This window comes from Xenopus laevis, chromosome 7S (assembly GCF_017654675.1).
Source record: "Xenopus laevis strain J_2021 chromosome 7S, Xenopus_laevis_v10.1, whole genome shotgun sequence".
NCBI lineage: Eukaryota > Metazoa > Chordata > Amphibia > Anura > Pipidae > Xenopus > Xenopus laevis.
The window spans coordinates 10,525,073-10,548,906 of record NC_054384.1 but is presented as its reverse complement, the minus strand read 5'-3'; the positions used below and the strand labels follow the sequence as shown (position 1 = coordinate 10,548,906).

The 23,834-nt window shown below is 41.9% G+C and overlaps 1 protein-coding gene across 4 annotated transcripts in view; it reads right to left on the bottom strand.

Moving 5' to 3' along the window:
- The window catches only part of fgfr2.S (fibroblast growth factor receptor 2 S homeolog), an 83,107-nt gene that overhangs the window by 44,544 nt on the left and 14,729 nt on the right, over positions 1–23,834 (bottom strand). For all 4 annotated transcript variants that reach the window (XM_018227341.2, XM_018227340.2, XM_018227343.2 and 1 more), the window contains exon 2: positions 7,498–7,738. In XM_018227341.2, the coding sequence (XP_018082830.1) occupies positions 7,498–7,654 (157 nt within the window). In that variant the 5' untranslated portion in view covers positions 7,655–7,738. The remainder of the gene's footprint in view (positions 1–7,497; positions 7,739–23,834) is intronic.

The window sequence follows — 23,834 nt, the reverse complement described above, 5'->3', positions numbered from 1 at the left end:
ATGTTTATGATGGAAGGTCGCAGCTCCATCCACACGCCGGTTATGTTACTGTTTCTATGATTATTCTTATGGCTGAGAGAAAAAAACACATTATCCTTTATAGGCTCTGTTAACCCTTTCATCGCCGGCATTCGGTTCATAATTCATTCCAGATGGCGTACAATAAGCGGACTATATTTTCTGAAGATTTCTCTCCTAGAGAAGGCAGGATTGTGCTCCCAAACGCATGTCCATACAAGGAAGCAGACGTGTGTTTTGTGCAAGTTCTCTCCAGGTTAGGGAAATGTATCATATTGATCCAATGCCTCGGGTTCTGGACATGTTCCGCACCAGAAAGAACGACACTGATCTGGGGGTCACTAGGCTCACAAGGGAGCTAAAGCTGATAAACTGCAACAACCTGCATCCTCCACCAACCATTTAGGCCACCAGACAGTCTCAAAGTCCTTCACATTCTGTCCAAGTCCAAATCCCGGCAGCCAGTGGCCAATAAGAGCTGGAGAGCATTTCAGTTCTGCTGCAAGTTATACTTTACAGAAGTAATTATCATGCAATCAATAATGCACAATAATTAAAATACAATTTCCTGAACCCCCAAATAAAATATAGTGACTACCCACCACGCTCTCTGGAATCCAACTAAGTAGAGATCCTGTAACTCTCACCTCAGTGTTTCTGTCCTCCAAGACATAACAAGGAGCTGGAGTAAAAGGAGGAGGTTTCATAGGCCTCTCTGTTGTGTATCCGGCAGAAAGGAAAAGTCTGTGCATGTTGTACTGGGTTATGGCTGGTCTCCTCTCAATGTAAGGCAAGAGCAGTTGAGTGTGCAAGCTCTGGCTGTTTATATAAAGCTGTTTATATAGGGCTGGGCCCATTGCCTCCGCCAGTCACAGTGCAGCCCTAGCAAACATGTCCAGGCAAGATCCTCGCCATTGAGACATCAATATAATTGTGAGGTGCCCTCCTAATAACCTTCCAGAGGTACTTTCACTACAATGTACAGCTCCATTTATATATATATATATATATATATATATATATATATATATATATATATATATATTTCCAAACGAGCGGTTCTCCCTGTGTATGGCCACCTTTAGGGCTGTGATTGGCTATTTGGTAGTCCCTATGTGGACTGACAGCCTACAGGAGACTTTATTTGGCAGTAAATCAGGTTTTTATGCAACTAAAACTTATCTCCAAGCCTGGAATTCAAAATTAAGCACCTGGGAGCAACATCCATGGGGTTGGTGAGCAACAGCCATTGGCTGGGGATCACTGTTTTAAAGGATACCCCTGATTGACCCAGCAGACAATGCATGAAGACCAATCGTGGTCTCTCTGCTGTGGTTTTCTACTGGTTAAGTATCATTTTTGGATGGGGAACAAAAGGAACATATAGGACAATTGTATCCATCGGGTTGTGGTGGCCTGACCTTATTTTCACATGTGTTTGGGCTACTGAGGCTAAAGGCCTAAAGAATCCTGTGGACCACTGTTCTGAAGAAATGTTAGTTCAGACATTTAAGGGAGGAGATGAACATTTAGAAATCCATAGCATCCATTGGTGTGACGGTCAATAAAGGTAACGTTTGGGTAACATATCACAGGTAGGCGCTCATTTTTTCTCTCTTATTTTATAGTACAGGTATGGGATCCGTTATCCGGAAACCCGTTATCCAGAAAGCTCCGAATTACGGAAAGGCCATCTCCATAGACTCCATTTTATCCATATAATCCAAAATTGTAAAAATGATTTCCTTTTTCTCTGTAATAATAAAACAGTAGCTTGTACTTGATCCCAACTAAGATATAAGTAATCCTTATTGGAGGCAAAACCAAACTATTGGGTTTATTTAATGTTTACGTGATTTTCTAGTAGAATTAAAGGAGAACTAAACCCTCTTTCTAATAAAAACCCCTACCCTCCAAAGGCCCCCCTCCCTGCTCCCACAGCACAGGAGTTAACACAAGTAAATACCCCTAAGCCGGTAATTACCCCTTGTTGCAGTCAGCAGAGCTCACAGGGGGCCATCTTCAGCCACTTCGGTAATCTTTGGGTCTTCTTCCGGCGCTTTGGTAATTTTCGTCACTTTCAGAGCATGCGCAGTTGTAGCGAACCGGAAAAATGCTCCAACTGCGCATGTGCCGATATGGAGCTTCCTTACTAAGATTACCGAATCGGCTAAAGATGGCCCCCGTGAGCTCTACTGCGCTGACTCTGCAACAAGGGGTATTTACTCCTGTGCACGGGGGGAGCAGGAAGGGGGGTTTATTAGAAAGGGGGTTTAGTTCTCCTTTAAGGTATGAAGATCCAAATTACGGAAATATCCGTTATCCAGAAAACCCAGGTCCCGAGCATTCTGGATAACAGGTCCCATACTAGTAACAGAAATTCAGGGGGCAATTTTTAGGCTTTTATTTTACTGGAAACAAAGACACATCTTGTGCTCTTTCAATTGTAAGAATTCTCTGTCTCCTGTAGTAACAACCACCCCCAAAGTATATCCAACCCCACTGGCTCTAGCGCTGCCTCCAGACCCAAGGGAGAGCCTGACACTGGCAGACAAGTCCCCAGAATTCTGAGAAACAATAAGAACCCGCAGTACTATTGTCTGTTTACCTCCTTATATGCACATAAGCTGAATGCTAAAAGCGGCTGATTCTTGACAAAACAAAAAAAAAAAACAAGAAGTAGAATAACTAAAATAGTATAACAATAATTGAAATACTTTTCCTACATGAAATGTCTGTATGCATTTTGTAATATTTCCTGAAATAGACATTATCATTGCAGTAAAAAATGTCCAATTTTCCACCAATACGCACATTGGTTTCAGGCACAGACAAAAAAAAGTTTGTACCCGAAACCAATGCTCATTACATGGGAAAATCAAATTTACTTGTCATTTTACAGTTTGCACATTTCTACGTGCCTCTCTGCTTCCTCCAGTCATGTGATACTAGACGAGTCTCACCCCAAAAAGTGTCTAAGGGGGGGGGGGTTATTTAAAAAACTCCAAATGCAAAAATCAAGAAAAATTTGTGATTTTTTTCATAAAATCAGACTTTTAAAAAATCACAAATCTTTCAGAATTTATTAAACCCCGAGGATGGAAAAGTCCAAATCTGAAAATCCGGCATCTCAGACCAGTCGAGGTTGCATATAAGTCAATGGGAAGAGTCCCAATGATTTTTTGATGTGCGCTGGGTGAAAATTCTGAAAAAATCTTGAAATTCCTGCATATCGGACGAGAAAATCCGAAAAGATCGTGAAAATCAGATCTTTTACCGCAAAGCAAATTTTCGGGAAAATGTAATAATAAATAAAAAACCAGAGCGGATTTGATCGGAGTTTGTAGCAGAAAATATTGAGATAGATTCGGACTTTGATAAATAACCCCCTAAGAGTCAGCGATCTGATGTCCCTTTTAGTATGCTATGGAATGGCCAATTCAAAACAACTTTTCAAATGGTCACCATTATTTTTTTTTTATAGTTTAATTATTTGCCTTCTTCTTCCAGCTTTCAAATGGGGATCACCTAAAAACAAATGCTCTGCAAGGCTACACATTTATTGTTATTGCTACTTTTTATTACTCATTTTTCTATTCCAGTCTCTTCTTCAAATCAATGCATGGTTGCTAGGGTAATATGGACCATAGCAACCAGATTACGGAAATTGCAAACTGGAGAGCTGCTGAATAAAAATCTTAAAAAAAAACAAATAATAATGAAAACCAACTGCAAATTGTCTCAGAATATATATGAAGGCAGCCATACATGGGCCTACTGGTTGCACTTTCCAATAAACAGAAGCATATGAGGGGCTATGGTGCATCGGCAGTACACAGTATTTGCCCATTCAAAAACACAGGTGGTGAAAATACCAATAGCTATTGGTTGCTAGGGTACAATTTACCCCAGCAACCAGGCAGTGGTGTGAATCAAAGACTGGAAGATGAATAGAAGAAGGAATAAGAAATAATACTGTTGCCTTACAGGGCAGGAGTTTGTGCATCTGTATTTTATACAGTGAAAACCTTGAGCAGTGGCAATAACAAGAAGCTGCCATGTTTTGCCGAACAAATGAGAAAATATCTTTTAACTGCTTTACGGTTCATTCTGCTGCACCGAGCGTGTTGTAACATTGGCAGCATTCTTTGGATTCTACGGAGCACTGACCTAGGTGCAGAAATATTTACATTCCCCGCTCTGTTAAGGCGCATATCATTTCATATAAAGCTACAGAATCTGTCGCCTTTGTGTGCCACGGAATTTCTATTCACCTCTAAAGTCCTTACTAAAGAAAAAGGACGTCAATCCTTTAGGGCAGAAACACACAGTCAGATTCGGGGAGATTAGTCACCCGGCTACAAATCTCCTCTTCTTCGGGGCTACAATCTCCCCGAACTACCTTTCCCTGCCCTCCCGCCGGCTAGAATGTAAATCGCCAGCGGGATGACACTCGGAGCAATTCGTTTTCAAAAGTCGCCCGAAGTTGCAGAGGGCGACTTCGGAAAACAATCTGACCGTGTGTCTCTGCCCTTAAAGGCACACTAGAGAGGAAATCTATAGCCCTCTGTATGTCAATGTTTATTTTCAGCAAAAAAAAAATAGAAAAATATTCGTATTGAAAGAAACCATGGCTTAAAGGGTAACTAAAGTGGAGAAAATATTAATTGTAATTTATCCATAAGGTCCCTGTACAAGTGGAAGTTCAAAATGGTCAAACCTTTTTTTTTGACCTTCTACAGCAAACTTATTATGGATGTTACATGTAGGGGCAGATTAACTTAAAGGGCAGATAAAAGCTGCCGACAGACTGAGTCGGCAGTTTATTGTCCCGTGTGTGGGGGTTCCTCGATCTATATCTGGCCAAAACTCGGTCAGATGTCGATTGGACAGGACAAAAAAATCCCATTGGATCGCATCTGTTCGTTGATGTTGTCCCACCATCCAACTGCCCGTTTACCAATCGTTATGATCCGATCATTGGGCCCTAGGGTCCACGATCGGATCAGCCCAATATCATCGCCAAACAAGCGGATCTCTCCGTGTATGGCCACCTTTAGGCTTGAATGGTAATTTCAAATTGGAATTTTCAAAAAAAACTCACAAATTCAAATTTAAAACCATCAACTATAATTTTAATTTGAATGTGAGATTTATCACACCTCGACCCTGGAAACAGTTTTAATTTGGCTATTCACCACCAAAAACCTGCCGAGTTGATGTAGAAGTCAATGGCAGGGGTCCCTTGAACTTTTTGAAGATGTTAATAGTGATGAGCCAAATTTTTGCCAAGTTTAGCTACAAAAATGATGCCCCATAGACTCCAATGAGAGAAAAAAAATGTTGCGCGTCAAAAAAAGTCGATTTTTTTTTTTTGGAGCAAAACAACTTGAATTTGATTCTAGTTTTTGGATCGGGACTATTGAATCGACGTTCAAATTTTTTTATACATAACATACCATTCGAAATTGTGAATACAATAGAATTTATTACAGTTTTAAAAATACACATTACTCTAAAATTCGACCTTTGATAAATAACCCCCTAAATGTTCACTCAACTTTATTTACCCTCTAAGCCAGTGATCCACAACCAGTGGCTCGTGTGCAACATGTTGCTCTCCACTACCATTGATGTTGCTCTCAGTGGCCTCAATGTAAAAACCAAGTGAAATTTTTGACTTAAATTCAAGTTTACTCTTACAGAGTGTTCTTCAGGTTGAGTCCACACAGGGTTATCAATTAGGCTATCACTGCCCTTATTTGGCATCTCCAAGGAATTTTTTCTTGCTTGTGTGTTTTCCCAACAGTTTTAACATTCAAGTGTAGCTCACTCATAAAAAACAAAGTTTGGGGTCCCCTGCTCTAAGCCATGGTTTCTTTCAAACGTGGCCAAACCTGGCACCCGTTGATTTATTCCATTCTGCCCCCTAATAGTATCATCACTAGGCAGGAGAAGAATGTCCTCACTGGTACCATCATAACCCAGAACTCAAATAATGTATGGACTAATGGCATTAGGAGGGTTGGAGACCTACAACTTGAAGATCTCAGCTGAGGACAACTATTATCTTCCCATCAATGGTAAACCCATAGCATTAGCAGCCATCTTCTCCAGGGATTGATTTTCATGGTGGAAATATAACGTCCTTTCCATGGACTTTATTTGGATACATCAATACCCAAATGATCAACGATTCCCCTTTAAAGAGTATATGTGGGTTGACATGAGGTTAAGTTGGGTGGGATTGAATACCAGTCTTTATCTAAGGAAGACACTGGCAGCAAAGGCATAATGTTGTTTATCTATTTGTCTACCCCCTTTCTATTGCTCTAAGGGAACTGAAGTCATTGAGGTGTAGTTCCACATTGATGTGACACAAACAGGATGGGTGGCATTACTCCCATACTTTGTCACTACACTCAGACAGACTGACCTGAGGAATGGGGATAAAAGGCAGTAAAATATCAGCAGCTACTTCTATTGCCTGACCTCATGAAACATCCCTCCAGGGCAAACCATTAGCTCTTCCTTCACACAGACATTCAAGCGAGGGTTCAACCGAAGCCCTCAGAAAGAGGGGGTGGGGAAAACACTAAGAGCAACAGAGCTCAAACTTTCTCACCTGGAAAGTTAACAACACAGTATTGTCTATTGCCTGAAGGAAAATATATTTACAGCGTGTGACAAAATCAAGGGTGAGTAATATGGGAACTCATGAAATAATCTCTGCTAGTAAACCATCTTTGGAGTAACTGCCTAGGGTCCTGCATGCTGAGTGGCCCCAGAGGACAAAAGCTGTTGATTCGTGGAAGAACCCCTGTAGTAGTGGGATAATAGTCTCTGGGAAGGGAGTGTGACTGTGGGATAGTAGGTATAGTAGGGAAAGATGGTGTCTATAGTAACAGTGGGAAAATAGTCTCTGGGAAGGGAGTGTGACTGTGGGATAGCAGGTATAGTAGGGAGAGATGGTGTCTATAGTAACAGTGGATAATAGTCTCTGGGAAGGGAGTGTGACTGTGGGATAGCAGGTATAGTAGGGAGAGATGGTGTCTATAGTAACAGTGGGATAATAGTCTCTGGGAAGGGAGTGTGACTGTGGGATAGCAGGTATAGTAGGGAGAGATGGTGCCTATAGTAACAGTGGGAAAATAGTCTCTGGGAAGGGAGTGTGACTGTGGGATAGCAGGTATAGTAGGGAGAGATGGTGCCTATAGTAACAGTGGATAATAGTCTCTGGGAAGGGAAGTGACTGTGGGATAGCAGGTATAGTAGGGAGAGATGGTGCCTATAGTAACAGTGGGATAACAAGCTGACAATTCCAGATCAATACAGATGGCCATTTAAAGTCAAACTTTACAGCAAAACCCAATCATCCCGTGAGCACTCCAATAAGCATCAAGAAACAATCGCTAAACAACTACAGGTACATGGATATCATGACATTGATGGTACAACTGAAATCATTTCCCATCTTACCTTCGGGTTCAGGAGTCGCATCCTCCACCATGCTGTAAGACGGCCGGGCTAGCGTTCGGCTGACCAAAAGAAATGCAAATATCACAAGTAGCAGCATCCTGTCAGTGTGGCCGCCTCCTCCTGCTTTCCCTGAACGCCACACTAAGGACATCCCCATGAGTCCAGCTGAGTGCAAGCATGAGCCGCACGTATCAATGTGAGGTCCCAGGTACTGCGGGGTTCTGCTCCCTGCCCGGGAGACCTGCAAAGGAGACAGCAGAGATCAGCATAGCCACTAACAGAGACTGCAGCCAATAATTCCCTGCTAAACCACAAGAAGAACTTCATTTATACCCCTTTTGATTGCAAGCTCTTTAGGCTAGACAATGCCTTATGGTCTGTCTGTGTGAGCTTTAAAATGGAGTTCCTTCAAGCCTCATAGTTGGTTATGTATGCCTATACAAGTATGGGATCCGTTATCCGGGAAACCCGTTATCCAGAAAGGTCGGAATTACTGAAAGGTCGTCTCCCATAGACTTCATTTTATCGAAATAATCCAAATTTTTCAAGATGATTTCCTTTTAATCTGTAATAATAAAACAGTATCTTGTACTTGATCCCAACTAAGATATAATTAATCCTTATTGGAAGCAAAACCAGCCTATTGGGTTTATTTAATGTTTACATGATTTTCTAGTAGAGTAAAGGCCATACACAGGGAGATACGCTCGTTTGGCAATAGCTGGGCAATATCGGGCCGATCCGATCGTGGGCACTAGGGCCCAACGTTTGGATCACAGAATGGAGTAGGGATGCACCGAATCCACTATTTTGGATTCGGCCGAACCCCCGAATCCTACTTGAAAGATTTGGCAGAATACCGAACCAAATCTGTACCCTAATTTGCATAGGCATATGCAAATTAGGGGTGGGAAGTGGAAAGTATTTTTTTCTGACAAAAAGTCGCACAATTTCCCTCCCCGTCCCTAATTTGCATCTACAAATTAGGATTCGGATTCAGTTCGGCCGGGCAGAAGGATTCAGCCGAATCCGAATCCTGCTGAAAAAGGCCGAATCCTGGATTCGGTGCATCCCTAGAATGGAGGCGATACGGGCAGTTGGATCGCGGGACCACATCAACAAACAGATGCGGCCGCCATCCGACAGGATTTTTTTACCCAGCCCGTATATTGATCAGGGACGCCCATCAGATGGGCCAATAAACTGACGATTCGGTCTGTCGGCAGATTTTATCTGCCCGTGTATGGGGGCCTTCAAGGTATGAAAATTACAGAAAGATCAGTTATCCAGAAAACCCCAGGTCCTAAGCATTCTGGATAACAGGTCCCATACCTGTATAAGAAGCCAGCATTGGCAGGTGCCTAGAAGTCCAGTGGGTGTGGCTTGACATAATGGGGGTGTGGCTAGACAAACATGGCTGTAAATGGCACTTTCCATAGCTGTGACTCCTCTCTAGGCTTTCTATTGACCTGTAATGAGGGATACCATAAATCTTTACAGGCACAAACATTCCAGTTTATTGTTAAGTTTTCTGGATTGTGACCCTTAAAGGTTTTTTTTTTACAATTGTACAACTGTTGAATTTTCTACACGCTGGCACATACAGGGCAGTATCCGTTTAAAGGCAAATCTGCGCAGCTTCAATTTTAATGTCGTGTCAGGACTTCTACCTAAGGTTAAAAAAAACCCAAAGACCAGTTTAAATGAGCCAAACAAATTGCTTTTGTGAGCCGCCCTGGCAGGACGAGAGTTAAACAGGCGCATTATTCCTCAAAATTGCAAATAAAGTGCAGACTGAGATGCAATTACCTCCCAGCACCGCTGTTTGGTTTTATTGCGGCATTACATTGCTGCCCGGTGAAATCCAGCAAACCACCCCGAGCATGGCTGATTTACCACATCTCCACAATAAAAATTCCACTGCTCCAGAAACATGCAATGTGCAGCGTTAGCAGAGACATGCGGTAACAGCCCATTCGTTTCCCTCCCTTCTCTGTCCTCTGGTTCTGACTCTTGAAATAATGTAGATGTTCTCCTCCAGCTGGCTTCTAATATTTTAACTTGTTCCCAAGAAAATGAGCCCTGACCTCTGCTTCTTTTTTTTTTTTTCTCCAAACCTGTTTTTTAACACTTGACACATATCAGGAGGAAATGCAGCATTTCCGTCAGACAGGTTCAGATCTCTGCAATGATCAATATAACCAGCAATGGGGTGATAGATGGAGCCAGGGAAGTATCAGGGGTCTCCAACATTCATGAGACCTTGATAGCTGGTTTAGTATTGTTTAGTACAATAATATTGGTGCGTGTATGGCCACTTTAAGATGCTGCATTCCCCTTAAACTTGGCCCTAAACCTGAAGATCTGGTCGACTGGTGAAGTTGCACTCAATTCAGCGGTCGCTACACACACAGATACACATAATAATTACGTAGGGGCAGGTGCTTTCAACCCCAAAAGAACTTGAGGAACTACCGAGTGTGGGAGGGAGCCAGCAAGTGTGGCCAATAGAGAAGACCTGCCCGAGCAAACCATTAAAGGTGGCCATAGATGTTACAATTACAATCTTTCATGGATGGAGATGTTTCCAAGAAAGATCGTTCGTTTCAATACACACGTGTAGAGCTGAATCTATATATATATATATATATATCTGTATATGTATAGCACTAACATTGGCGCATGTTCAGGTTCCTTCAAAGGCACCCGATCATAATTTTCCACCCAACCCGATCAACGAGCCGACCGATATCCAAGTCTTCTGCCAATATCAGTTGGCTCGTTTCCCACCATACACGCACCGAATATCGTACGAAGATTTGTTTGCCTTCGATGTTTGGTTGTCTTCAAAGACACCCAATCAACGAGCCAACCTTCTTCTTCTTCTGCAGATATAGGTTGGCTCGTCTCCCACCATACACACACCGGATAGTGTACGAAAATTTGTTTTTTGCACGATATTATCGGTGCGTCTATGGCCACTTTAAAGCTCCCCTGTCGTCAAGGAAATAGCCAGGACTTATAATGCAATATAAAGCAGTGAATCCTTCAGAAAGCCTATAAATCCTGCAGCATGTGGTCAGAGAAAAATCCATATTCAAATCTTTGCAAATCTGCTGCTGGCAAAAAGAAAAAAAAAAGCCCTGTGTTCTTAAATGTGCCTGGAGCTGCGTGCGACGGCTGCTCGCTTTCCTGGGCTGGACCCTACATCTCTGCAAATGGAATGGTCTTTTCAAGTTCTGTGGGCTCTTGTTTGCAGAGAAAGTGCGAAAACTGCTGTAGGTTCTTCCAGTGTTTTTACAGCTGCAAAGCCAAACTCTCCCCCCACCACCACCGGGAGGATGAAGGATCCAGCTTCTCGTGTGTGCAGAGAAACGCAGTCCCCTTTGTGCCAGCATAGGGGCAATGGCACACGGGGGCAATTCCAGTGCCCCTTTACTAATTTTGTTGCTTGGCCACTGAGCTAAAAATCACACTGGAGACTAGGGATTCACCAAATCCAGAATTCGGTTTGGGATTCAGCCAAGATTTGGCCTTTTTTTTAGCAGGATTCGGATTCGGCCAAATCCTTCTGCCTGGCCGAACCGAATCTATATCCTAATTTGCATATGCAAATTAGGGGAGGGAAGGAAATCTCATGACTTTTTGTCACAAAACAAGGAAGTAAAAAATGGTTTCCCCTTCCCACCCTTAATTTGCATTTGCAAATTCGGTTCGGTATTCGGCCAAATCTTTCGCAAAGGATTCGGGGCTTCGGCCGAATCCAAAATAGTGGATTCAGTGCATCCCTACTGGAGACAAGCGCCCTGAATCCTAAATCTGTATTTATATAGAGCCAGCCTATTCTCCAGCAGTCCCTGCCTTGGTGAAGCTTACAATCTAAGTCATACTTCCCAACATTTTGAAAATAGAAAGAGGGACAAAAAATGTGTGGCAAAAAAAAAAAATTGGCCACGCCCATTTTATGATCACACCCCCTAATTACCACATCCATTTTACAAAATTTGGCAGGTTATGGAAAGTTTGAACACATTTTAGGATCAGGTTTTTTTTATGTCTTATTACAGTTTTGCTAATGAAGTCACCGTTTTCCCAAGAGACTTGCTTATCTTAAATTGTTACAATTGTTTCTTTGCTTATCTTAAATTGATACAAAATGACCTAAGTGCACCTGCCACTATTCTGGACTCTCTGCCAAAAGCCAATTAAGTTTTAGAAACGTTGTATCTTTTTCTGGCTGTTCAGTGCAGGAGATCAAAGAGAAAGTCGGAAACATTTCAGTAAACTGCAGGTTGAGCTGTCAAAATCGGGACAGTCCCACATTAAAACGGGACATTTGGGAGGTATGATCTAACGCCCCTATAATATTCATACACACTAGGGTGCAAAACAAAGTAGCAGCAGTCAGCTCTCCTCCAGGTCTGCTAATAATCTTCTGCTGCCTTGTTTCCTGGAGTCAGAACAGGCAGTGCAGAGAATATCAACAGTCAGCCATTTAACGCTGATTTCTATGGGTTAAAATGGTTGAGGCTCAGGTTGAACGTCCCCAGGTACGCAGGGAAAATATGTGAGCAGAATGCCAAGAAGGGATGAATAAATACTTATTTTGCTTCTGGTATTTACTAGACAGAGCTCACTTTATAACAGAGCTGGAACCCCTCTAACCTTAGATGCCATTGCTTATTTTCCCAGAGTTGGGCTCTTTCTGCCATTGACGCCTAAGGGGCATTTTGCACGCAGGCAGAGGTATTGTGACCACGTCTCCACTAATAATTGAAAGGGCCCTGGCTGCTGCACATGGAGCAGTGATAGAAGGAGTCCTGACATGGAAGGTCCACCGTACAACAAGTAGACAGTAGGTGTCAATTAGAATAGTGGTGGAAATAAGAAAGGGTTGATTGTCCTAGGCCCACCAAGATGGATCTGGCAGGTACCCCTACATCATTTGGTAATCAAGTTGACCTGCCAAAGTAGACTTTGGGTATTAACAAGCGTTTTGCACCCTGTCCTACTCCCAAGCTAGAAACCAAAAAGCGTTGAGTGCCATGCTCCTTAGTGTGCTTTACAGGACTGTGGCTTCCATTGTTTCTATTCACACCCAGTTTACAAGTAGGCTTTATGGATTTATTTTTCTTGAAATGCCCAGCGACATCTATTGGCATAGCCCGTTCTGCCCAGGGAGTTGTACTTATGTGCATCGAATTATATCCATGAACCGGCATTCAACAGCTCCATCGAAATCCTGAGCAGGTACCCAAGCTCTCCGTCCATAACGGATCTTACCATGCCCCTTTAGTTAGCTTGATCATTAAAATGTTTCCTGCGTGGTTAAAGAAAACCTTCCAAATGTGCATTAATTACACATTTTTACGATTGATTATCTGTCTGGCTGCACTGCTGCCTATGACTCCCGAACCAATGTTGCCGAGGCCAGCTGATGGACACGGAGGAGAACTGACGTCTGGAGCAGAGAACAGAAAGGGATAAACAAATGCTGCTTTCCTTCGCAAGCACATTCATGACCGTATAATGGAAAGTTGCTTAGAATTCCATTTTCTGTCATTATGGAACAAACAGTTTTTGGGTGCCCTTTAATAGTGAGCATGGTGCAGAATATTTTTACCACCAGCCTCCATCAGAAGAGATTCTGTGCACTGTGAGCCCAGCATTACTGGGGCCCCTGTGCAGCCATTATTGGTATTTGGATGATATCAGTCCTTGATTTATACAGTACAACTCTCCAGATCGGGACCCCGATACTCCTTCCCAGATTCCCGTGACACATACATTGTTTTCCCATGTACCCTACGTTGCTTTCCATGGAGTCTTGTCTTCTGTGCAACCCACATTCCACTTACATTTGCATCTATTTCTTGTTTTACAATCACGATACAGTTGTATTAATACTAATTGCTCAGGGCGGAGAGAACCTCGGCAGCCGTATTTAAAAATGAGGCCCGGACGCCAGAAATCGCTCGAAGAAAAATATATTTAAATTTGCCAAAACAAATACAAAAAGGGAGCTGGAAAAAAAAAAGATCCTTTTTAGGAAATTAAGCAGTGATTAAACCCAGACTTTACAAAACTCACGTGCGTCGACTTTAACGATTATAAACCCCGTGGCACCTCCAGATCCCAAATTTATTTTTATTTAAAAAGTACATTTTTTAAAATTAAAAGGGGGGGACCACTGCCTCCCATAAAAAAAAAAAATCCTCTCCCATTACGACTGAAAACTTAAATAAACATTGGCCTATAAAAACAACTCTTACACAAACATTCCCTTTATACAAACGCCTGCCGAAACTTGCTGCTTCCATAAAGACGTATTTACGGCTTGTGCCAATAGTCTGAGGCTGGGACCGAGAAGGTTTTCTTTCTCACTCAACACAAAACTTAGCGGGGCCCCACAAAATGACAAAAAAGAAGAAGAAATGGATTATTCTATTGCAGCACAGCTACATATTCCCATGTCTTGTACAAACAGCTCCGCGTTTAACCCTCTCACACTTCTGAATCCAATCTTATTAAACAGCTTATATTTTAATTAAAAGATTTCTTTCCCCTGAAATCAAAAATCAAAGATGGTCAAGATAATGTCCCTTGTTCTTGGGGAGGAAAAGTTGCACAATTTACAGGGTGGGATGGTGATATTGGCATTTCTGCCCAGTGCCTAGAAGAGCAGCTATTAAATTGTAAGCTCCACTGAGTCAGGGACTGATGTAAATGATATTTAGGGGCAGAATTATCAAAAGAATTTAAAAAAATCCAATTTCGAGCTAATTTCTGTGTACTTTGACTAGGGAATAGTCTAAATTCAATACAAATTTGAAAAAAAAAATGTATCATGTACTGTCTCTTTAAAAATTCAAATTCAACCATTCGCCAACTAAAACCTGCCAAATTGCTGTTTTAGCCTATGGGGGACCTCCTAGAACCCATTTGGAGTCAATTGGTGGACTTTGGGAAAAACTTTGAATCGTACGATTCCAATGCGCTATTGCTTCGATTCGTATGATTCGAAAACTGAACTATTCGATCGAAAACTGACCTATTCGGACAGAAAAACCTTTAATTTTATTTAATTTAAATTTAATTTCGGTTGGTCTTTCTGAATTCGAATTTCGACGTTTTTCAAATTAGAAATTTGACCCGTGATAAATCTGCCCCACAATGTCTGTATTATGTGCTGGAACTATGGGATCCGTTATCTGGAAACCTGTTATCCAGAAAGCTCCAAATTATAGAAAGGCCGTATTCCATAGACTCCATTTTATCCAAATAATCCACATTTTTTAAAATGATTTCCTTTTTCTCTGTAATAATAAAACAGTCGCTTGTACTTGATCCCAACTAAGATATAATTAATCCTTATTGGAGGCAAAACCAGCCTATTGGGTTTATTTAATGTTTATATGATTTCCTAGTAGACCTATGAAGATCCAAATTAAGGAAAGATCTGTTATCTGGAAAACCCCAGGTCCTGGGAATTCTGGATATCAGAACCCTCTATATAATAAAGGGTAATAACAATGACAAATTGTATCAAATTTTTAAAACAATTTAAATTTTTAATTAAAATAAACTGCGCTTTTTTGGATATAAAAAACTCAATAATAATGAGTAATGCTATAAATTCTTATCCTACTCATTATTTTCGATGGTCCAACTGTCAAAACATTTCCGAAAACTCAAATGGAACTTTGGCCTAGGACAACTCCCGTTGACTTCTACAGTTTTCAGATGTCCAGTTTTTACATTCGAGGTTTTCAAGTTTTTTTTCCCTACAAATTCAAGTTTTCAAAACTCGAATTTGAGAATTTTAATGCAAAAACAAATTCAAAATTGGAACTTTGATAAATCAGTCCTTACAAACTCCCATAGAGCCCGGTTGTAGGAATGCGAGATCCAGGGATACACGGAGAGCACATGTTTATATTTAAGCCTCAGACTAACATTACTACCCGGAGAAAAGAGCCAATTCATTGTAATTGTAAGAACACATTCCAACCGCTAAGCACACACACACACACATACACCTCCACAAACACACAACATGCTCCAGCAAACTGCCACAAAAGGCACAAAGGCCCGTGTGTTACAATAGTCAAAAGCCTCTTTTATAAAAAGGTGAAAAGAAGAAACGTTGTGGAATGTTACTGCCCAGGTGGATGTGTTTGCACTTCGTCTCTGGAGAGTTGGCTTTTGTAAGCTCCCTGTGTCAATAGGATTTCGGCATTGTGTTCCCCACTTCGTCTCTACACGAGTGTTTAAGTGTGGAGCTGGGATGGGCACTATGATACATTTACTACAATATGAGCACAGAGGCGGGAGAGCTATAATGATACTTTTACTACTTTGTTAGCAATAAAGCAGGACCGGACAACTCCCTGATATTATCAAGCCAAGACTCTAAGGGTAAGGGCACACTGGGCAATTAGGGGAGATTTAGTCGTCTGGCAACTAATCGCCTCGACTTTGCGGCGACCCCGAATGCCTTCCCTCACTCTGAGCTGGCTAATCACACGCGGCAATTCGTTTTCCGAAGTTGCCTCACGAGGAAACTTCAGGCGACTTTGGAAAATATGAATCGCCAGTGTGCCCTTACCCTAAGGGGCAGATTTACTAAAGGGCAAAGTGGCTAACGCTGGCGACAATTCGCTAGCATTTCCGCCCGAAAGGGGCATCGACAATTTACTAATGAGCGCAGGCGCAATTCTCTAGCGATAGAGACCGTCGCTATCGGTCATTCACATATTTATCGCTCTGGCAAACGGACGTAACTGCGCAAATTCACTAAAATGCAGATTTTACTGAGCGTTACCTCTTTCGCCAGACTTGCCTTCGCCAGCTCAGACCAAGCAAAGTGCAATGGAGTAGCTAGATCTTCCTCAATCTTCTGTCACTTACATTATATTCTGTGAGCCGAAAATGCATCAATGTTCAAACAACACTGGCGAATTTTCCTGCAAAAGTCCTAAATTTTTTATTTTTTTTTTGTAACCAGACTCCCCCATTTATTTTCCAATATATAGAAAATTAACTTTACAGTGGGCTCATGTGTAGGGCATTAAATAACTCTATTGTATTTAATATGGTTCCCTGGACATGTGGTTTAACAGCAGAAATGTTAAGTATTTGAACCAACATTGACAATAAAGACATCCATACATGAACGCTTTTGCATCTTCGCTTTGAAATTCCCGCCAAAAGTCGCCAGAGTTCTACGCCCAGGACGAAGCTCCGCATATTAGTGAACTGGCATTGTCTGAGCGCATTTGCACCTATCGAAGTGTTGTGCGAAGCGACGTTGGCGAATTTTTGCTGGTTAGCGAATTTTCGCTGGCTGTATCTGCCCCCATATGTCTACTCTACTCTAAGTAGGTATACATGCCACTAAAGAAGATTATATAGATCTAGAAGAACTGTACCTCTCAGGTTATTGCATGCTTTAGGCCAGTAGGTCCCCAACTGTAGGGCTTCAGATTGGTGTAGGAGGACCACTTAAGATCCTTGCTCTCCTACAAACACATAACAGCCCAGCTAGAAGGTCAATAAAGGTGGCCATTATAAACCGACAGATTAAGTCAGAAGCTTATTGGGCAGTGTATGGGGCCGTCCAACAGCCTTCCTTAAAAAATATATGTCCGAAAGTTGGCCAGATGTCAATTGGGAAGGTTTAAAAATCCCGTCAGATCGAGGACCGCATTGGTTCGTTAATAAGAACGCCTGTATTCTTCTCATTGTGATCCGATTATTGGTCTTTGGGGCCCACAATCAGATCAGCCCAAAATCACCCACCTCAACATGGGCAAATTGGGGAGAGATCCACTCGTATGGCAACTTCGCCAAACAAGGGGCTCTTTGTATGTATGGCCAACTTATGGCTTAAAGATTTGGGGAGTGAACTAGATATTCTATTACTGAATTACATATACATGGTACAGAATTGGTTTCCTGTATCTATAAGCTTATTATCTAAAATGGGCCTAAAAACATGATGGACCTCCATAGAGGACTTGAGCAGAAACAACCACTAATGTCATTGGTTTATCCACATGTTAATGGGCTGTATAATAATAATAATAATAATAATAATAATAATAAATAATCGTGTCAATAAAGACATCCGTGGAGCACCTTGACATTTCTTTGAGGCCTCATCCCATACCAAGGGCCTCTAGTAGTACAGCCTCGCAGAAGGATATAATTGAGTGGTAAACAACAAGGCTTGGAAGGTCCAAAGAGTATGGAGTTAATGCTGAGCTGATGGTATCCAGCATGATGACCATGATCTACTAAACATGGAAAAACCTGCCCAATGATATGTCCAACTCTGGTTCAGCAGGTTATACAGAATATTAATGGGAACCAAAGGCCATATAAGATTCCTTATTTATTGGTCAAACCCAAAAACATTCCAAAAGCCCCCAATAACATCAAAGCACACACAGTCCCTCCAGCACCACTCCTGTTTTAAAAAGCTTTTCAGGTTCTACAAGAGTCCATATTTATTGCCTCTATTTACCTACAAACATAGACACAATAAAAGCCAATAAAGCCGCGAGACAATGGAATTTCTTTTGTGGTCGTTCCATTAATAAGCCTACAATTCATGAAAGGAAGGAGGCTAGCGGTCCATTGTGGTTGCCCCCTCAAACCCTGCTCTTGTTATTTGAGAGTTCAAGAAGATTCAGAGGAATGCAAATATCCATCAAAAGAAGCTGAATCAGCAACCAAAATCCGCTTGTGTATGGGCAGCTTTGGAGCCGAGACCAAGAAAACCTGTTTGTTTGGCAAAGCTGCCAAATTCTGCTATGACCACCCAAGTGGTAGGCCAAGCATGGCTGATCTGATTGTGTAACCAGGACCAAAACCTGGATTAAATGAGTGACCAGTGTTAACCCCCACCCAAGGACGCACCCACAGCCTCAGGAGTTAATACATAGAGGCAAAGAGAAGCCTGCCAAATGGAGGGGCTTGAATCCAAAGTCCCACTCATTGTTATCAGTCAAGTGGTAAAATAAGTTATACATTTTTAGTTTCTGATTATAGTGCCGCCAAAACATAAAAGATTTAATTTTCAGGACCCCTTAGGGCAGAGACACACACTCAGATTTGTGGAGATTTAGTTGCCTAATAATCGCCTCTTCTCTGGGGGGCGACTTATCTCCCCGAACTGCCTCCCGCCGACTAGAATGTAAATCGCCAGCAGGATGGCACTTGAATTACTTCGTTTTCCGAAGTCGCCCAAAGTTTCCTCGTGAGGCAACTTCGGGCGACTTTGGAAATCGAAGCGCTCCGAGTGCCATCCTGCCGGCGATTTACATTCTAGCCGGCGGGAGGCAGTTCGGGGAGATAAGTCGTCTTGAAGAAGAGGAGATTTGTCGCTGGCCCAACTAATCTCCCCGAATCTGAGTGTGTGTCTCTGCCCTTACTCTTTAACCCATACACGTACATCGCTCTGCACCAGAAGATGAAGTTCTTAGTTCGCACCTCATAAATACATTTCAGCAATTTCTCACCCTCCAGCCTCCCCGAATTCCATTGTGTACTTGCTAGAAGTGAATATGGGCCTGGAGGCTGCTGTCTCTCCTCTCCCCTGCCAGAAGAAACCTAAGACCTTTCCTTACTGCAGGCCAAACATAAATACCTTTTCCATTCTTACTCATAATCTACAAGCCAAGCTCCACGCTGTGTAGCCTGCCTGTAGTACCCAAGTCTGATCTGTATGGCCCCCGAAGCAGTAACATGCCATATATAATGCCCATGCGGTTATAAAAGAGGTTGTTCACCTTTAAATTAACTTCTAGTATGATGTAGAGAGCGTTATTCGGAGGCAATTTGCTATTGGTTTTCATATTTGTGGCCTTTGAGTTATTTAGCTTTTTATTCAGCAGCTCTCCAGTTTGCAATTTCAGCAATATAGGTCCAAATAACACTAGTAACCATGCATTGATTTGAATAAGAGACTGGAATATGGAGAGGCTCAGAATAGAAAGACAAATAATAAAAAGTAGCAATAAAAATACATTTGTATCCGTACTAAGCATTTGTTTTTTTTAGATGGGGGTCTGTGACCCCATTTGAAAGCTGGAAATCAGTCAGAAGGCGGCAAAGAACTAAAAAAGAACCAATTGAAATGTTGCTTAGAATTAGCCATTCTATATACATACCAAAGACTTTATCTAAAGGTAAACCACCCCTTTAATATAGATTTTCCCTTGTTATTGAAAATATATGATTATAGAGCTTGCAGTTTCAGCTTCACCTTCCCTGCCATTGTCACAAGCTTCCAATGAGGGATAAAGCAAAAATACCAGCATTGATATTCCCTTGGGCATAGCAGGAAAAGTTGAGGGTTCAGAGGTCTTTAAAATGTCCCATGGCTGATCAACTGATTGATTGACCTGTAATCACACAGGAATAACTTGACTAACAACCTATTTCACAAGTGCCTTCATAGCACTGGAATCCTCCACCAACACACTCGGGGGTCCGTTAAACTTACAAACCAAAATGTTTCAATTAGCGTATATTGGAAAGCTGCTTAGAATTCTCATTTGGGTGGCGTTCCCCTTTAAGGGGAGATTTATCGCCCGGCGACAAATCGCTTCTTCTTTGGGCAACTAATCTCCCCGAACTGCCTTCCCGCTGGCTAGAATCTAAATCGCCGGCGGGATGGCACTCGGAGCGCTTTGTTTTCCGAAGTCGCCCGAAGCACTCAGAGTGCTTTGTTTTCCGAAGTCGTCCGAAGTTAGAAGCAGCTTCAGGTGACTTCGGAAAATGAAGTGCTCCGAGTGCCATCCCGCTGGCGATTTAGATTCTAGCCAGCGGAAAGGCAGCTCGGAGATATTAGTCACCCGAAGAAGAGGCGATTTGTCACCGGGCGACTAATCTTCCCGAATCTCTACAAGGGTCTCTGCCCTAAAGGGGTGGTTCACCTTTAAGTAAACTTTTCAATTGGTCTTCATTATTTATTAGTTTTTGAATTATTGGCCTTTTTTCTTCTGACTCTTTCCAGCTTTCAAATGGGGGGTCACTGACCCATCTAAAAATAAACGCTTTGTAAAGCTACACATATAGAGGCCCATTTAAAAAAGTCCGAATTTATCTCATTATTTTCCAAATCCGCACAGATTTTTTCCCCTTATTTATCAATACATTTTCCCAAACATTTCCTGTGCGGGAAAAACACCGGAACAAATTGTTTAAAAAAACGAATAGTACGAATTTTTCGGATTTTCCACCCAAAAACTTTTTTTCAGATTTTTGCCTGAAAACCACAAAATCTTCAGATTATTCCACGAATTTGGCCTTTTTTCTTCTGACTCTTTCCAGCTTTTAAATGGGGGGTCACTGATCCCATCTAAAAACAAACGTTTTGTAAAGCTACACATATACAGGCCCATTTATCAAAGTCCGAATTTATCTCATTATTTTCCAAATCCGCACAGGGTTTTTCCCCTTATTTATCAATACATTTTCCCAAACATTTCCTGTGCTGGAAAAACACCTGGAAAAATTGTTTAAAAAAACGAATAGTACGAATTTTTCGGATTTTCCACCCAAAAACTTTTTTTCTGATTTTTGCCTGAAAATCGCGAAATCTTCAGATTATTCCACGAAATTGGCCTTTTTTCTACTGACGCTTTCCAACTTTTAAATGGGGGGTCACTGATCCCATCTAAAAACAAACGTTTTGTAAAGCTGCACATATAGAGGCCCATTTATCAAAGTCCAAATTTATCTCCTTATTTTCTGAAAACTACTCCTACCAAATTCGCACAGGTTTTTTCCTCTTATTTACCAATACATTTTCCCGAGCATTTAGTGTGCAGGGAAAAACATTCGAAAAAATCATGAAGAAAAACAAATATTACGAATTTTTCGGATTTTCCACCTGAAAACTGCGCAAAACCAAGTGCAGAATAAAAAATCTTCAGGACGTCTCCCATTGACTCATATGCAACCTCGCCAGTTCTGAGATGCCGGATTTTCGTATTCTGAATTTTTACATCCTTGGGGTATAATAAATCCTGAAAAATTCGGATTTAATAGTAAAAAAAAAACATGATTTGTTTTGATTTTTGGCAATCGGATTTTAATAAATAACCAACTTATTGCTATTGCTACTTTTTATTAATCCTCTTTCTATTCAGGCCTCTCCTATTTATATTCCAGTCTCTTATTCAAATCAATGCATGGTTACTAGGGTCATTTGGACCCTAGCAACAAGATTGCTGAAACTGCAAACTGGAGAGCTGCTGAATAAAAAGCTAAATAACTCAAAAGCCACAAATAATAAAAAATGAAAACCAATGGCTAATTATCTCAGAATATCCCTCTCTGCATCATACTAAAAGTTAACTCAAAGGTAAACAACCCCTTTAAAGCGCCATAAGTGATCAAGTGACGCATCGGCTTTTACGTAGCGAAAAAAACATTTGGACACATTTTCTTTCTCTAATGTTTTATGCGTGAGTGTGTCAGACACTATAAATACAATGTATTTTATAAAGTGTTATCGTTACCACATGCTCCTGGCAATAAGTGTGAGCTGTTTACTTTCAGAGAGCCAGTTAAACAACGTAGCTTGCTTATATTCCATAGAGAATCGACATTACATGGGAATGGGGTCTGGCTAATGTAAGGCTTGTTGTGCGTGTCTTTTTTCAACCTCGACATCTATGTTAAATCAGCAGTCTGTGCCAGTCGCCCGTATAAACCCTTACTGTAACTTCCAAGCAGTGAGAGTTGCCCTTATGCTGGATTGGGCATGACACATAAACTGTGCAGCCTGCTCGCCCGACCCCTGCAGCTGCAGTCTTGGTAACCTTGGCGCAAAGCACCCACAGAGCAGCTACGCATTTTTTTAGGAGAAAACAAGAAGACTTGATGTATTTCAGCTTAAATCCTGAAAAAGCAAGAAGATTTTGAGACAGAGAATTAAGGGTCAGGGCACACGGGCAGATTCATGGAGATTAGTTGCCCGGCGACAAATCTCCTCTTCTTCGGGGCGACTAATCTCCTCGAACTGCCTCCACTGCCTTCCCGCTGGCTAAAATTAAAATCGGGATGGGATGGCAGTGGCACTCAGAGTGATTTGTTTTCTGAAGTCGCCCGAAATTCCCTCACGAGGAAACTTCGGGCAACTTTGGAAAAAGAATTGCTCCGAGTGCCATCCCGCCGGCGATTTTCATTTTGGCCAGCGGAAAGGCAGTTCGGGGAGATTAGTCGCTCCGAAGAAGAGGAGATTTGTCCCCGGGCGACTAATCTCCACTAATCTGCCTGTGTGCCCTGACCCTAAGGGTAAGGCCACACGAGGAGATTCGGGGAGATTTTGTCGCCTGGCGACTAATTGCCTCGTCTTCTGAGCGACTATCTCCCCGAACTGCCTCAGCGTGTTTTCCCATAAGCTACAATGAAAAGTCGCCTGCGCTAATGCACACGCGGCGATGCGTTTTCAATAGTCGCCCAAAGTTGCCTCAGTGATCGCCGCGTGTGCATTAGCGCAGGCGACTTTTCATTGTAGCTTATGGGAAAACACGCTGAGGCAGTTCGGGGAGATAGTCGCTAAGAAGACAAGGCGATTAGTCGCCAGGCGACAAAATCTCCCCGAATCTCCTCGTGTGGCCTTACCCTAAAGGGCAAGTCAACCGCAAAATGAAAATGTGGCCTATTAAAAGAAAACATAATTCTAAGCAACTTCCCAATACACATTTATTAAATATTATTGATGCTTTTATTTTTGATTTATTATATGTAAAAACCTTTGTTATTGAAAGCAGCATTTAATTAACTCCTTGGATGTTTAACGATGTCGCAGAAGTTTTAAGCTGGCCATAGACGTGCAGATTTTAGCCTCTTATTGTACAAACAATTGCACGGCCCTGTCTCCCGACCTGCCACTAACCATTCAGATGAAATAAAGTAGAAAAGAACAGATCAGCCGATGTTCTGGCCTATGGGAAGGAAAGTTATGTCTGACAGATAGAAGTGACAGTTTCCCATTGATAAGGTCAGACAGGCAATACATGCAGAGATATTATCATTAGCCGACAGAAATCTTCTAACCTGTCCAATTGATTAAACGACCTATCGCCATGGTACAAAAAATATCGAGACAATCCACACACAATCTGAAAACCATACAAAACGAATTTTCATGCAACTTTATCTTTGCGTCAATGGGCAGTTTAAGTCCCCCAGCAGCAAAGTCAGGTCTGTTAATGGGCTGCCTTGTCTTACATTGTATGTGAGCCACCAGGGCAGAGAAAAGACACACGCTGCTTTCATTAACAATACATATACAGGTATGGGTTCCGTTATCCGGA